At 46.7% G+C, this 16,448-nt stretch overlaps 2 protein-coding genes across 3 annotated transcripts; one reads left to right on the top strand and one right to left on the bottom strand.

Moving 5' to 3' along the window:
• The first annotated feature begins 14 nt into the window (after positions 1–14).
• Positions 15–3,107, top strand: SURF2 (surfeit 2). Its single transcript, XM_083876179.1, has 6 exons — positions 15–132; positions 577–731; positions 944–1,047; positions 1,465–1,656; positions 2,214–2,365; positions 3,009–3,107. Exons 1-6 carry the CDS (start codon positions 25–27, stop codon positions 3,090–3,092), a joined length of 795 nt encoding a protein of 264 aa, XP_083732305.1. The 5' UTR covers positions 15–24; the 3' UTR covers positions 3,093–3,107.
• A 327-nt stretch (positions 3,108–3,434) lies between these two features.
• SURF4 (surfeit 4) lies at positions 3,435–16,376 on the bottom strand. Of its 2 annotated transcripts, XM_083876178.1 has the most exons (7): positions 16,270–16,373; positions 15,167–15,243; positions 9,121–9,307; positions 8,208–8,284; positions 7,572–7,615; positions 6,465–6,651; positions 3,435–6,226 (listed from the first exon to the last, which is right to left on the bottom strand). In XM_083876178.1, exons 2-7 carry the CDS (start codon positions 15,191–15,193, stop codon positions 5,960–5,962), a joined length of 789 nt encoding a protein of 262 aa, XP_083732304.1. In that variant the 5' UTR covers positions 15,194–15,243; positions 16,270–16,373; the 3' UTR covers positions 3,435–5,959. The 2 variants fall into 2 exon arrangements, with proteins under 2 accessions (XP_083732304.1, XP_083732303.1); XM_083876177.1 differs by lacking the exon at positions 15,167–15,243 and having other exon boundaries at positions 16,270–16,376.
• Positions 16,377–16,448: the final 72 nt, after the last annotated feature.

Genomic DNA, 16,448 nt, shown 5'->3' with positions numbered 1-16,448 from the left:
CGCGGCCGGGTCCGGCCCCTCGCGATGGCGGCGCCGGGCCCGGGCGGCGTCGCGGCCGTGCCGGGGGTGCCCGAGGCGGAGCGGCTCTTCCTGAGGGAGCACCCGCTGCTCAGCCCCGCGGGGCCGGGAAAGGTGCGGCCGTGTGAGGGCTGTGAGGGCTGGGGGCACCCCGAGGGTCCTGAGGGGATGGGCCGCCTCGCTGAGGGGCCGTGATGGGGCCGCGTGGTCCCCGATGGGCTCGGGAGCCCAGCGAGCTCCCGAGGTGTTTGTCCGGCGCTGGGAGGAGGAGGAAGGCGGGGGAACAGAGTGCCGGTCTGTCCTGCCCTCCCCAGCCCCGGGGTGGATACGGGAAGGGTGATCAGACATTGGAAGGGGCTGCCCAGGGAGGAGCAGGTGGGGTCCCCATGCCTGGGGAACGACAGGACGCGGTGGCACTCGGTGCCGCGGTGTGGTTGACAAGGTGGGCGTCGGGAATAGGTTGGACTCGATGATCTCAGAGGTTCTTTCCAGCCGAATTGATTCTGAGATTCGGTGGGGTAAACCCCTGGGTTTCCTGACCGTTAGTGTTTATTTCAGGTGAGGTGCAAGCTGACAGGACACGAGCTGCCCTGCCGCCTGTCGGAGCTGCGGGCTTACACCAGCGGCAAGAAGTACCAGCGGCTCATAAAGGCAGCCAGGGAGTTCGACTATGCCACGTTTGAGCCCCACATAGTGCCCAGCACGAAGAATTTGTATGTATTCTCTCTCCTGTGTGTTGTGCTTTACATTTTGTTCGATCGCAGACATAAAGTAGTTGCGCTTTACAAAGTTCTTAAGTCTTTATGGATTTGGAGAGGCTGGGAAAGGCTTTGTGAAGTATTTATCCACTTTGAGCAACTTGCAGTGCTTGTGAGTGAAAAGTTCTGAAGTCATAGCAGACTTTAACTCTTTCTGTGTCTGTCAGGCACCAGCTGTTCTGCAAGCTGACCCTAAGACACATCAACAAGCTCCCAGAGCACGTCCTGCGTCACGTCCGGGGGAAGCGCTACCAGAAGGCCCTGAAAAGGTGTAAGTAACTTTTCTGTAGCTGTACCAGGCAGCATTTCTGTCCTGAGCTGTTGAGATTCCAGTGTATCTCTCTGAAGCGGGTGGGTCAGCTTTGTTTAAATTGACAGCAGTGTGTTACTATGTGTCCTCCTCAGCCAGGAAGGAAGGTCTCAGCTGTAGGGAGCAATTGACTTCTAGCAAACAGCTTGGGACATCCTTTTGTAAGAGGATCAGCTCTAAAACACCCCCAGGGAGTGTGATCCATGTGTCCAGCACAATCTGTTAACATCTTTCCTGGTCCATAGTATTGCTGTAGATCATGTGGATGTCTGTTTGGAGCATGCTGTACTTTTGAGTTGCATTTCCTACAAGCTTGAGCTGGGAATGGGAGGACTCGGGCTGGGCAGCTGCTCAGTGCTGCCTCACCCTCACTCTTAGATGAGGAATGCCAGAGGGAAGGAGTGGAGTACGTCCCTGCCTGCCTGAGAGGGAAGAAGCAGCGGGCACGGCACCCTGATGAGCAAACCAACGGGAGCAGGCAGCCTCACAGGAAAGAGGAGTTCTGGGAGCCAAATTCCAGCGAGGAGGATGGAGAGGAGACAGATGACAGCATGAGTGACCTGTACCCACGTGAGTGAGAACCTTGGTGTCATCCATGGCCTCAAGGGAGTTGGGTAGTTAATTGTCTCCTGGGTTTTTTACACTGCTGCCTGATGCTGGTGTGCCAGAGGCTCCTGACTTCATCTACTTGGGAGTTCTTGGGTTTGGAAAAGCTTCCCACCACCAAATAAGAAATAGTTAATGCTAAGTATTAACGAGTTGGATCATGGAGGGTGTGAGGGAAGGGATACAAGATCCACTTTTGGGATTTGCTGTTTCAGGGATCTCCACTTCCCTTGTTCCTCAGCAAGTCCTTGACAGAAGCTGGTGAGGCCGTTCTGCTCACTTAGATCTGGAGGTGCAAATCCATCTTGCTGCAGGAGCAGGGGTGTAACACACGGCACCACCTGTGCTGACATTCCCAGAATGGGAATAGACAGAGCACCAAGGCACATTTCCAATAAAACACCAGCATGTTTATTTCCCAGGTATTTCAGTAGTGACATGTATGCCTTGTGACTGGAAATGGCTTTAAAGCAAAGTCAGGGGAGGCAGAGGGAACTGATTTTGAGGTCAATTTTTTTTAGCTGCGCTCTTCCCAGAAAAAAACCCATCAGCTGCACAGACCACCAAGGGCAGCGATGACTTTGTGACAGACAGCGAGGATGACGGGGCCAAGCAGAATGGAGAGCACAGGGCAAGGAAGGACGGCAGCAGAGCAGCTGGCAAGAGAGGAAAGGTGGGAGTCATCCCACTGCCTGCACCAGCAGGAGGTGTGGAGACGGGATCCCATCCCGTAGGTGTTCCAGCTATTCCTGTCTGGGAAGCAGCAGAAGGTGCAAAGCTGTTCAGAATAGATTTTCCCCTGTGTGCCAGACAGTGACTTGCATCCCGAGGTGTGAATTCCTGCCAGGCAATATTTATCCTGGCTGGCGTAGAGAGGGATATTCCTGCCTGTACAAACAGCTCATCTTGGGTGGGATCCTGCACCCCACACCATCTTAGAAGGAAAGCTGATGCATGTCCTGGGGGTTCTGTAATTGTTCTCCAAATACACAAAAAAAATAAATTGTTTTGCAGTCAGAGTCCCTCTAGACCATTTTGCTCCCACTTTTGAGGCACTGCCTTACTTTATTAATGTGTCAAACTAGAAAGTTAGGGCTGGATAAAGGTTGGATTCATTGCTGCAGGGAGCCTGTCAGTTTGTACCTAATGAAACCATCAGAAAGGGCTGCTGAGCTGCAAGATGCTGGCTCTGTGAGCAGACTTGAGCTCATTCTGGCTGTTGAAGGAGATCACACTCAGTTTCTGTTTAAGCTGTCTAAGGCAAGGCTTGATCTGGATGTTGGAAGTAAGCTGATTAACTTTATTTTTCTCTACAGAAACAGACAGGCCCTTTAAAGAAGAAATTCAAGAGCCATCATCGAAAACCCAAAAACTTCAAGAAAGCAACAAATGGGAAATAAATTCTATGATAAATACCTGGCCTGAACCTTGTTGTGTAACAACAACAGCATGAAGTGTCTCCCCATTCCAGTTAACTGTTACAGGTAGGGAGGGGAATAATGGGGGGGGAATTTCAAGCCAGCCCTACACCAAGGGAAGGGTGCCTGCTGCATCTTTCAGCTCAGGTTTTTACAGAAGGGTGGTTTTTGTTAGGCAGGAAAGCACAGCAGCTCAGCGGTGGAGCATCACCAGCCACACACGCCAGGTGGATACAAAGATGCCATTGTTTTATTTTGATTGTTTTCAAAAATCAAAACATTTTCAAACACAACTAAGGTACAAAATACAGCATAAAATGAGAATTTATACTTCTTTCTTTTTTTTTTTTTCACATAGAAAGCAAAAATATATTCAGAATGAATTCCAGAACACTTTGCAGAGCCAATTGGTAGCTGACATCCTGCTTGTGAGAGCTTCTCAGCCATGGGGAGAGGTCACTGTATTTCTGGGAGATGCACAAGTACAGCAGTGTATGTAGGAAACCAGAATCTTCTGCATCAGGACTCACAGTTAATAAGTCTGCACATTGTGCTGCCTAGAAGTATCTGATAATGCCCTCCACTTCACTGTGCCCCTGGAATACTGAAGCATTCCTGCTGCAGGGGGACAGCAACAGTTCCTTTTCTAGGGTCTTTTGTTGGAAAGGGGACTTGATTTTCACAGAGGAAACTGATCAGTATTTCAGACTAGTCTGTCATCCAGCTCCTTAGACAGGACAAGGAAATTGAGAAAGACAAGGGGCTACTTGCAGGAGTCATTTCTGTCATTTATAAATACTATGAACATCAACAGCAGTTCAGGTATCTGAGAGTGGCTACCTTGATCAGTCTAGAACTGTTGTGAGACCTGCAGTGAAGCAGTGAAAACCTGCTGCGCTGCAGACGTGGGACTGAAAGGACCAGTTTGTTCAGCCAGGAAGAGTCAGGCACATGGAACACTTGAGGTGAAGGCTTCTCTTGCAAAACTTCCTTGAAAACAAAGCCATCAGTGACCTCACCTTAATGCTGAATTCCCCTCCCATCAGTCTGGACATGGGGGTTGGACTAGATGATCTCCAGAGGTCCCTTCCAACCCTAACTATTCTGGGATAGCAACTGGCTTCCTCCAGCAGCAGCACATCTTGCCCTTACAGAGGCTATTATCCCCTTAAGATGATGAAATCACTGGTTTAACTTTCAACAGTGCTCTTTTATTTTTTACTAGTTCTTTCAGCCCTGTTTTTGCTCCTAAAAAGCAACTGTTGAACTGAACTGTCCAAGTGAGTGTCCTTCTCAGGAGACCCTGGGGAACAGCTCCCACTGGAGATGTTCAGCTGAATTCTTCCTTAAACATTAAGAGCTGAGCATCTTCCTCAGGAGAGGCAGCAGAGCAAGGAATCAGTGTCATGGTAGGAAGTTGGTAGGGCTCATGCTATCTAGAACTCCTCCACGATCTAGTGAAACAGGTTCACACCTAGTTGACTAAGAGAGGACAAAACACCTCCCCTGAGCAGCACTAAGCATGGTCATGGCACAGAGGTTGTGGCACTGAGAAGCCAAATAGGGCCTTCCTCTCCTCACCCTCCTGAGTTCCCTCCAGGGAAGGCCCATCCTAGCTGCTTCTCCACTGCCCAGGCTTTGCACTCACATTCCTCAGCAATAACCATTTGCAGAGTTGGGAATGGGGGTCACTTCCACATTTTCACCTACACAGCTCAGGGTGCTCTGAGGTGGCAGAGGAGGGGCTGTCCTGGAGAGCTCAGCAGCTTTTGGACTTTGAAAGCCAAGAGACTGACAGAAGTGAATCTAAGAAGCAAAGACTACAGATTAGGAGATTGACTGCTCTCATCTGGAAAGTACTGAGTGCACAAGAAAAGGGGTGTTTCTGTAATTCTTAAGAAATTTTCACCAATAACCTGCAATTCAAATATGAATTTGGGACATATATGGATGGAAGCTGGTTAATAGCAGAAAGGAGCTTTTATTATGGAACCTGCAGCACAACTTGGCTCCCTTCTTGGGAATTCAGGAGGGGCAATTTTTGGGCAAAGAATGTAGAATAAGGAATTCTTTTGGCACAGAATTTTCACAGAATCTAATGTTCTGTCTCTTCAGGATTATCTCCCCCACTTCCATTAAATCTGATTAACAATAAAGGATTCATGATTAATAATACAGGATTCCCCCTTGTTCCCCTCAAGGGCAGAACTGGGACATGTTAGAAAATCCTCTCCCTTTTCTTACCCAGAAGGGCGTACAACTACTTTCATGGTTTTCTTTTTGCTTTCTGTTCAGGAGCAGGAAAGACCCTTCCCTGTTAAACAAAAGGGAATTACAGGCCTCTCAGCAGCAAAATAACAGTGATTTTCTGGCTTTTGATGCTGCTTTCCACCTTGATAAGCAATGCTATAACCAGCAATGGAAATCCTTATGCACAAGACAGTTTTGATAAGGGCAAGGATGGGGATCCACTTTTTTAGTTATAGCTACAACCCAACACCACACTGAATGATCCAGCTGTATCTGCTCACCTTTCTGCAAATTTTAAGACATTGCTGACATTCCAGACAGCAACTGTTCTACTGCAATTCACTGAAGCATCAGCAAAATGCAGGTTCCTTGGGTTAGTTCCAAATCTAGGAAGTTAGAATAAGCCTAGGCAACATTCCTTGAAGAAATAGGATTTTATCTATTGCATTACTGGTGCCACAGTAAATCAAATTCAAAACATCTGTGCCTTTTATAGGAAGGGGGCATGTACGTGTAAAATGCTGGCAGTTTTTGTTGAATCCATAGAGAATCAGTTCTGGACTTAGTACAGTATGTCCCAAGAAGTGTTGCTATTCCTGTTACCACTCTTTTTTCTTCTCATCCATGGAGACTCCACCAGGACCCAGTGCAACCACGAGGAGGAGCCCTCCAATGACAGACATGGTCTGGAAGAAATCGTATTTGAGGAAGTCGTGCATGGGCTTGTAGGCTGGGATGGTCCAGAAGGCATTGAAGTAGATGTTGATGCCAAACAGCCAGATGACCAGAGTCAAGGCAGCCAGCTTAGTCTTGAAGCCAATTGCCACTAAGATAATCAGGGCTGTGCCCACAATGTTCTGCAGAATCTGCAAGGAAAAAAGCCATGAAAAAAAGCCATTTACTTACACAGTACTTAGATACACCAACATCAGAGCAGAGCTTGGATAAGTTCAGTTGTCATGGCAAAGATAACCTAATAACTTTTTCTAAAGTATTAATTTTACTTATAGCTGTCAATAAGCACTGAACAGATCCTGCAGCCCATCTCAGCATCGGTGCTACATTCTAGTTGCTCAACTCACACTTTCCTGCTGGAATACTTACATAAAAGAAGTTCATATCAAAGTGTAGCAGTGTCATGAACATGAGGACGAGCAGCACACGCCCCCCCAGCTGCATGTACTGCTTTGGGGAGCTCTCCCTCATGGTGGGGACACCAGCAAACATGCTCTTCCCCTCCGAGCGAGACTCAGCCAGAAGCAGCAACAAGCCTCCCCCAAGGGCAAGATTCCTACACGAATAGAGAAAAAGAAAAAAAAAAAAAAAGTAGTTTAGTACAGCTTGCACTGATCTATATTTGTAAACGCTTATCTGACAGTTACAGTAAGGATCTATGGTGAGAGTGAGGAGTGACTTGCTCTGCACCATGGGATGTGTTGGTCTGTGTTAGACTTCCCAGCCCCAGCAGCTCTGAGCACTCCAAGGATCTGTGGGAGCACAGCCTGCCAGGGAGGTCCAGCACCCACCACTCAGGCACAAGTTGCTCCAGTGGCTGTTACAACACAAATTTAGTTATGTTAAAGTTACTCTGTACCTCAGGTTTGGCCATATATGCCAAAGTAGTTCAGAGGTTGCCTTGAGAAAACAGAGCAGCAGCACTGCTGGAAAGTTACACATTGACAGGGCTGTAGTAAGCCCAGAGTGTAGCTCCTGTGCTGGCCTCCCCTCAGAGGGGTGGAAAGGCAACAGCCAGCCATCACTCAGGGCAGGAAAGCTCATGTTTATAATCTTGTCTTCTCCTTAGGGAAGGTGTTAAGAGGTTTAAAACCCCAGAAACCACTCCAGTGACTACATGCTGTAGTTTTCTCAGAAAATGGCTTCAGTCATACAGAAGCAGAGTTGCTATTTTAGCCATTTAGGAAATAAAAGCAACTCTAATCAAGTGTACACAGTTGGCTGAGCTCTCAGCCAGGTTAGCAGCAGAAGCATTTGGATCCTAGTGAGTTAGGATCAGCCTTTCCCTTCCTGAACCTGCTGTCTACAGTTTAACACAGACTCTCCTGATTCTTCAACAGGTGCCCTTTCTTCTTTATTGTAAATGCATCACTTATAAAATATTTCTAGTAAATACTATGTACAAATGTCATTTCCTCTGCCACCAAGTGTCAGCTTTCATTCTGTTTCCATAAAAAGTTCCAGAAGCAGGCATACCTCATCAAGAACTTCAGGTCCCATAGAATGCTGTATGCAATAGTCTAGGCAAAGAATAAAACAGGTTAAAACACCATATAAATGACACTGAAGTTCTGAATTTCTGTTACAATCTCAAGTCTGTATCACCAGAGGAGAATTTGATAGATACAATATAGTGAGGAAAACAAGGTAATTACATCAGAGTGGTTCAGTGAACCTGTGTAACACAGGGAAGGGAAGGCAAAATTTGATTTAAGCTTTAGGCCCCCCAAAATTCCCTGGTTTTTGTAGGGGAAGGATGCTACTAGCTTGGATCATTTGTGATGGGAACACAGCTGAAAGCCAAAGCAACTGCAAGTTCCACATTTGGCTCATTAACTGACATCCAGGTAGATTGCCAGTTACTTCTGCTAAATTGGTCAAGGTCAAGTATTGAATGAGTGTCTCCAAGCTGACTAATTGCAATTACATCTATTGGGCACATCAGGAGAACAGAAGCAGCAAAATAGTTCAATGCCATCAAGGACTGGCACTAAGCCAGGGTGGAGAAAAATTCCAGGGTTGCAAGTTATATTTAAACATGTTGGGAGTACTGGGGCTAAGAGATTTGACAGGTGCAGTTTAGAAGGGATGAAGATTTAAGCCTCCTCCTACCTGTAATGCTATAATTCCAAACAGTCCAAAGCAGGCATATTGCACAAAGTTCCTACTCAGCACCAGGATACAGCCACCTGAGTTGGGGAAATTGAACACAGTTACACTTGGAAAAGCTCCTGCAGGAACGCTAACTCGGATTTTCCTTTTTCTTTTGTGAGATAACTGTCAGGGCCATCATACTGTATTCCTTGAAAGCATAAACCCCAAAACCTTTCTCCAGTCTTCCATCAGAAAGCACTGACAGCCCTGAGTCACTGTGACATGAGGACAGGCAACTGCATTAAATTAATCTACACAAAATAACGAGGGCAAAAAATCTAAATTCAGACACATGGTAAGAAATTGGCAATCAGGAACAGTAAACCAGGAACATAATATAAACAGAACAGGATTTTTCCTATCTTCATTTCTGACAGCTTGAACCCACCCAGCAGTGCACTCCTCTGGGATTATTTTGATTCCTGGGCTTTGGAAAAATTTCTGACACAGGCACCTCACTCAGGCTTAAATGCACCCTCTCCAAGGTAAGAATTTGCCTTGGAAGTGAGTGTCCATAAAAACAGGAGGCTGAGAAAGTCTCAACATTGCCCTGTTTAAGAGAACAGGAGTATTTAATTTAGAGAACTCTGGGTGTGGCTTGTATTTATGGATGCATGTACAGAACTGAAACCAGATTATCCTGATGGATTCTTGGCATCTCTGACTCAGAGGCAGCGTGTCACAAGAAACTCTCTACAGCTGCTTCCAGGAAAGGCTGAAGCAGGTCAATTCAGTTCTTTTCATTCAGCCCATGTAGTACTATCAGTTCTGAGCTGTCAGGGGCTATTAGGAAATTAGGGAGGGTGCCAGGATTCACAGGGCTGGAAGAGGATTCACAGGGCTGCCCCTGAAGAGCCCCAGAGGCACTTACTCAGCTGCCCAAAGAGGTTTAGGAACACGAAGATGGAGGCCAGGAAGTAGCCGCAGTTCCACGTGCCGTCGATGTAGTCCCTCTGTTCACTCCACTGGAACCACATGCGGATCCCATCCTCCAGGAAGGTGCTGATGAGGCACAGTCGGGCCACATGCGGCAGGTACTGCTTCGTCACCCTCAGGAACTGCACACAGGGCACACGGGGTGTTAGCAGGGAAAGGGACACTGCAGGGATAACAGAGCCCTGCTCTCTGTGGGCTGAGCTCAGCAGTTCTCATGCACTCAGGGTCACCAACACCCTGACAGAAACTGGGACTTGGATTTAATGAAGTGCTTCTTTACCCGCTGGGAGCGACAGGAGAAACCTGTTGTCATTCTCCACTGGACTAGGACTTGGAAAAAAGCAGAATCCAGCGGCACATTTCTGTGTAACAGGAACTGTGCTTTGATGGAGTTCTCGCTAATGAAGGCTGACCTTGGTTTTAGTTTCTCTATCTCAGGGTTTCATATTACAGCTCAAATATCAGATAGCCCGGAGCTGAAAGGGCAATCCTGCTCCCACCCCTGTGCTCAGGCACTCACCACCCTGGAACAACCCCAATTCAAGGAGCCAGGCTGATAGAAGACAAGTTCTGTACAAATCAAAAAACATTACTAATTTTTTTGCCAAGCTCGTTCCCTTCACCAGCTCAGTGCAAACAAAGCACATGTACTGGAGCAGCAGCAGATCTCAGCTCTACATCAGCACTGCATGGAACTGCACCCTCTATCCTCTAGGCAGGTTTTCACTTCTAGTAAAAGGAGCATCCTCTGCAGAAAGGAAACAGACATTTATAGCCACAGTTCAGTGCAGTGGCTAAAAGGAAATGATATCATCATGCAACAGATGCTGAGCTCTAGTTTTTGGGAATGGAAGATGTATCTGGGCCCCTTTCCTCTTGCAGGCTCCTTGATCAGTTTGCTCTGCAATTACAATAATTAAAGGAACAAATACAAAATTGCCCAACCGAGTCTAGAGGGTCGTGCTCTGCAGGGAAAGCCTACTGCCTCTGGGTTAGGACAAGTGTTTAATTGTCAACCCATTTCAGCACTGGTTATTACTTAATTGAGACTTCCACCAGGAAGGAGACAAAAGCCATTTCTGACAGTTTATTCTTGCCAGCAGCAATCAGTCAATACTAAAGGCTATGCAAATGGAAAGCTTAGATCACTGTGCAACTATAGATTATCACAAGGAAAAAAAAAATAAATCAGCAAACAGCCTTAATAGTCAATTAAATAGTTAATATTGGAACAAACTGCACTGCTGTACTGCCTGTATCCAGAGTCTAAGGGTCAAAATTCACCTTAATCAAGTGCATTTTAAGTACAGCTGTACTCTGCCTCCAGGCTGCCACTTCAGGCTTTTTAAAGCCATGTCAACAGTTGGATGAATGAGTCAGAAGAGAATTTCTGATCTTTGTCACTCACTGAATGAGACACACATCTTGGTTTACAGCTTTCCTCCCTCCTGGGTTTGACTGTGAGGTCGAGGAAACTTGCTGAGGAATACTAAGAATAAAATTCTTACAAACCAGAAGTCTTTTGTAAGATACAGAGCAAGCAACTTTGGTCTAGAAAAAAATGAAAGAAGACAAGTGCTGGGAATCTGTAAGGAAAGGATAAAAACAGTGCTGTTTATTTGGAAAGCCTGAAAAAAGCAACAGATAGAAGAAAATATCTTCCTCCAGGCCTCATCTTTGCTGTTTTGAAGTGGAAGCTGATCTTACTTTCCCCTTCTCTGGAACCATGAACAGCACAGGTGAAAGATCCAGGAAGACACTGAACATTTACCTGTTCTCTTGGCACACAGAGGGAATTTAACACTGGCCATTAAACACGAGTGCACACATCCAATGGGCTCCAGACAAGGCAGAGAGGCTGCAGCCCAGGGCAGCTCCAGGGCTAAACAACCCCATGGCACACACAGCTCCTGGAGTTGCCCTCAAACTGAACCCCCTGTGCCCAGCAAGCTCAAATAAACTTCACAAACAGCCTGTGGGAACAAAAACCCAAGCCAAAGGAGCCAGGAGACCCAGAGAGAAAGAAAGAGAATGACTACACCACAACTACAGGAAGAGAATGTAACAGGCATCAAGCGATTTCACAATTAGAGGATCTGGGTGTAAATCACTCAAGTAATTTAACTAAGGATGGAATAAATGACAAGAAACACAAGAGCTCCAGCAGTGGGACTCAGTGAATAGCACCAGTCACCCTGGGTTTGGCCCTGTACAGCACCAGCACTGTGTGGCTCAAAAGCTGCACCCTGAGCCCACCTCCTTTAAGATTCACACAGATAAAGTGAAACAAATGGGAAAATTTTGATATCTGCAGCTAAGAAATGAGACCTGAAACACACCCTGCACTCAGCACAACACATCCATATCCATACTGCTGGCCCTGATGGAGGTGGCAGCATTAAACTCATGACATCAAATAACTGCAGGGCTGTTTCTGCTCTGGGCTTTGCATCAACTGCCCTCCACATGTCCTGTCTCCTTGGAAGAGGTGAAACATCGTGAGAAGAGGCAAGAAAATGCTAAATAAAACTATTTTAAAGAAGAACAGCTGGTTCTGTGCTGGCAGCCGAGTCACTGACATATGCCAGAGGGGCTTTGTGTTGCCACTTCCCCCTCTAATGGGATTAGAAAGGCAAAGATAGATTTAAATGCTCCTTTAAGTGTAACAACCAAAGATGTACAAGAAGACCCAGGGATCCCGTATCAAATCTTTGCTCAATCCTCATTTTTCTAAAGGAGGACTGAAATTTTCAAACTCATAAAGGCATGATCAAAAGAGAGGCAATAAAGTGACTCATTTTGACCCCACCTCCAATAGTTTCAAATTTGCTGGAAGTCCACTCTGCTTTGATAAAAGTGTATATACCATGGTACAATTACAGGTATTTTGAGTTCAAGAAGTGGGCATGAGTTAGCAATTTTTGCAGGTGTGTTCTATCCAAGCACAAAGCCTTTTCCTGTGTACTCCTGGATCAGGGAAGTTCTGATTATGGTGAAGAACAGCACACGGCTCATCTATACAGAAACCCTCCCGAGCTGCACAGCTTCATTAGCCTAGAGCTTCTAATAAGGCACATCCCAAATATCTTGAATATTTTTAAGGGATTGCTTAGTTCTGGAGAACAAATTCCTCCAGCAGCCTGGGACACCACTGATCTTTCCTGGAAGAGGATGCTCAATCCAATGGCACAGAGAAAAATTACTTTCTTTCAGCAGCTTGGATACATTCACTCAAAGAGATCCCTACCCAAAATCACAGGGAGAGTAAAACTCATCACATTCATTAGCCCAATGCCTTCAAAGTACTGTAAAAACTGGGAACAGGCTTTCCCATTTATTTCCAAAGGCAGGAAGAGGGCTCTGACCCACTAGAGCATTGCCACCAATATTAATCAGGTTTTTAATTGCAGGAAGATTTCTAATGCTTTTCCCTTCTGAAGTGTGCTTTATTCCAATTCCCTTTTCCAAAAGGCTATTTATTAATGAAACCTCTAAAATGGGACTTTTAGCAATTTATTGCATTTTATTATCTTTCTTCATGGGAAATTTTTTCCCCAGCCTAACCAGAACAGGCTGCTTGGCTTATAATGATAAACAATCAGTGCACTGCCATGAAAAAGTTCTAGAGAACATTTCCAAATTCAGATTTTTTAATCTAACTGACAAAGTTCAGGCTAACAATGAAACACTTTCTTCTCCCTTCCATTTTCTGCAAAATAGGATATTGAGAACAAGAAATAATGGGTTCAAACTGAAAGAGGGGAAATATAAGGTAGAAATTAGGGAGAAATTCCTCCCTGTGAGGGTGGGGAGGCCCTGGCACAGGGTGCGCAGAGGAGCTGTGGCTGCCCCATCCCTGGAAGTGTCCAAGGCCAGGCTGGGCAGGGCTTGGGGCAATGTAGGAGAGTGGAAAGTCCCTGCTCACGGCAGGGGCTGGAACAAGATGGGCTTTAAGGTCCCTTCCAACCCAAATGGTCCTATGATTCTATATCAGAATTATCTGGACAACATAAATCAGCATTTATCTTGGAGAATTAAATAAACTCCCCCAGTCTGGCTCTCCCTTGCAGCCTCTCACTGCTGTGCAATGACTAAGTAGTCTCCTCACATTTTTGTCCACAAATCTTTTTTTTTTTTTTTTTTTTTTTTTTTTTTTTTTTTTTTGAACAGCAGAAATACCAAGCACCCACATTCCTAAGGATTTATTCCTAAAGATTATTACAGACACTAGGAAAGTTGCCTGAGATCTGCTCCCTCTTAGGAAGGGATTACAAAGGAGAGACAATCCTAAACACTCCCTGCAGGCACCAGATACAGCTATTTTCAGTTCTTGATGGCTGTACTGAAGAGGTTGCCAAGTAATATTTTAACAAAAAATCACTAAAAATGGGCTTAATTTCCAAGTATGCAAATGACTGAATTAATAACCCTGAGCTGGTGTTACTGTGTCCCCTCCACTGCAATTCCTCACAGCTCAGAGCAGCCTGTTACCAGCAATCTCACCCCCAGTATTGCTCCTCACTCAACCTAAACATGGAGATAACTGAAACAAATAAAAGAAAAAAAATCCTCAATTTTTTCTCTTGCCAGTTCAGCTCCCCAGTTCAATGACAAAAGTGCTGGTGAGAGAGAAAAGGGGAATGTAGCCTTGGGAGAAGTAGGACAAGCCCTTTCACTGACAACTGGCTGTCTGGCAAGCTTAGCTGCCTGTAAGACAGTGCACTAGTTCACCTCTGGATTAAGAGCCACTTATTACTGCTGAGTATCTTGGCATCTAGGGCATAATTTCCTAATTCAAAGGGAAATTACAGTATCTGAGAAAAACTAAGCTTTACTGTTTGAATTTAAGGAACAAGTCATTCTTGCTTTTGTAAGAGACATTCAGGATTTCTTGATAAGCCATGGAATCAGCTCTAACATTCTCCCACAGGGGTTTTATGCAGCAGAAATTAAGGTTCATTATGTGTTGAGCACTAGTACAGAGGAGTGGAAAAAGCAAGAACATCACTGAGAATGCATTCAGCTCCCAGAACAACCATTGTCCAGCCTCCACCAGGGGAGTTTCAACACAATTTCAGTCTAAACATTCCAAGTAGTTTTTTAAATCCAAGATGAACTAACAGCTCCTCTAATGCCAAGTATTAACTCCACAATATATACCAAAGGTTAGTGTTCAGCAGGTCACTTCTACATTGGTGTGACACTGAGCTTTAGCAGCACTGAAAGGTTCTGATTGAGCTTGAACCAGGCAGAATTACCACAGGAGTTATTACTCAGAACAGCATAAAAATTCTTTTGCAATCTGATGGTAAGAGTAGCAAAACTCTAAATTCTGCAGCTTAAGGCAAGGCTCATCTTTAAACAGGATGTGGCCAAGAACAAGTAAATCTGTGCCATTTAAAGCTCACTTCAGGGGGAGGCAAACCACATTTGAGCTGGACAAAAGGGCTTTCAGCAGAGTGAAAAAAGGGGTGTTAAGGACATCTAGAAATAACCCCAGAGGAATAAACAGAGAGGTGTTATAAAAAGGTCAGGACAAGCATTGCAAATTTTGGCAAGTAACGTGAACACTGCAGTGATGGTTTACTTTCTCCTCTGAAAGGAGCAAGAGGACAAGGTAAACAGAAAATGACCAAGATAATCCAGATATCCCTTAAACTGAATATTCCACACATCACAAGAAGCTCTGTCTCTCAATTGAGCCTTCCTTCTTCCATCTGGGGGTGGGGAGGAAGTGCAGAACAGGTTTTCCCAGTGAAATCAGTGAAAGACACAGAGGCAGCACAGCCCCCTCAGAGCTGTGACGTGTAACTGTGCACCACACAACTCACTAAATCACAGCGGTTGTAGAACCAGGCAGAATCAGATTTTCCAGTCAATTTGCTCAATGTGATTACTTGCTGCCTCTCATTGTCGATTAGATGAATCACCATGACTGTGAAGATCTTTGCGACACCATCCCCAGCAGAGCAACTACTTACACTCAAAATATTCCTGTTGTCAGACATTGTTAGAGATCACAAACTTCTATTTAACAGAGAAATCACTCGGGCTTCCACTGAAATAAACGTAAGAAGGTTTACAAGACAACATCAGCTCGTTTGCTTTCATTTTGCCCAGTCCTGAGCACAGCACCACGGTGCTGACCAACCTTTTCCAGTTTGGGCTTCCAGACATGGGTCAGGGTTTCATAAAATCACAGAACGGTTTGGGTTGGAAAGACTCTAAAGCTGATCTTGTTCCAAACCCCTGCCACCTTCCACTACCCCAGGTTGCTCCAAGCCCTGTCCAATCTGGTCTTGAACTCTTTCAGCGATGGAGCAGCCACAGCTTCTCTGGGCACCTGTGCCAGGGCCTCCCCACCCTCATATTTGTCCCTAATATTCCATCTAACCCCGCCAGGTTGGATAACTCTCCCGTCCCTGCCAGCTCACACGGGTTCCCCTTCACCAGCCGGGACGGCTCCTGTTCTCCTTCCATTTAATCCCTTCTGAGAGCAGCCCTGTCCCCAAGGAGAACTCGCTCTACCAGAGGCTCGGGGGCTCACTCAAAGGCAGGGGCGGCAGCTGGGCCTGCGGCGGTGGGAGCCGGGCCCGGGGTCCCCTCGGAGGAAACTTATAGGAAAGATGGAAACAGGCTACTTCCAGGAGCAGGTAGTGAGAAGGTAAAATAGGACGGCTACAAATCGAAACAGGGGAAATATAAGGTAGAAATTAGGGAGAAATTCCTCCCTGTGAGGATGGGGAGTCCCTGGCACAGGGTGCCCAGAGAAGCTGCGGTTGCTCCATCCCTGGAGGTGTCCAAGGCCAGGCTCGACAGGCTTGGAACAACCTGGGGCAGTGGAAGGTCTCCCTGCCCATGGCAGGGACTGAACGAGACGATCTTTAGGATCTCTTCCAACCCAAACCACTCCACAGCTCCATAATTCTATAAACCCACCGCCCCGCCACAGCGCGGCCCCGAGGCGGCCACGACCCCGCCGCCATCCCGGCCTGCCTCAGCCGGGCCCCTCAGCGTGGCCCCGGCGCACAAAGCCCGCCGGGCGGGAGCGGGGTGGGGAGGGGAAGGCGGACGGGGCACCCACCTGGTCGACGAAGTCCTCGGCGGTGTTCATAATGTCGTTGTGGCCCATGGCGGAGCCCGGGCTGGCTCGGGGCGGGCGGGGCGGTGGCGGGGCCGGGCCGCGCTCGGTGCAGGCGCTGCCACGTCGGACGGGCCGGGCCTTGAAGGCGCCGCCGCGCCGGCGCACGGGGGGCGGGGCCT

Source organism: Zosterops lateralis (genome assembly GCF_965231275.1).
Source record: "Zosterops lateralis genome assembly, chromosome: 20".
Classification (NCBI taxonomy): domain Eukaryota; kingdom Metazoa; phylum Chordata; class Aves; order Passeriformes; family Zosteropidae; genus Zosterops; species Zosterops lateralis.
Note: the sequence above shows the minus strand (reverse complement) of the source record. Positions and strands in the feature narration are given on the sequence as shown.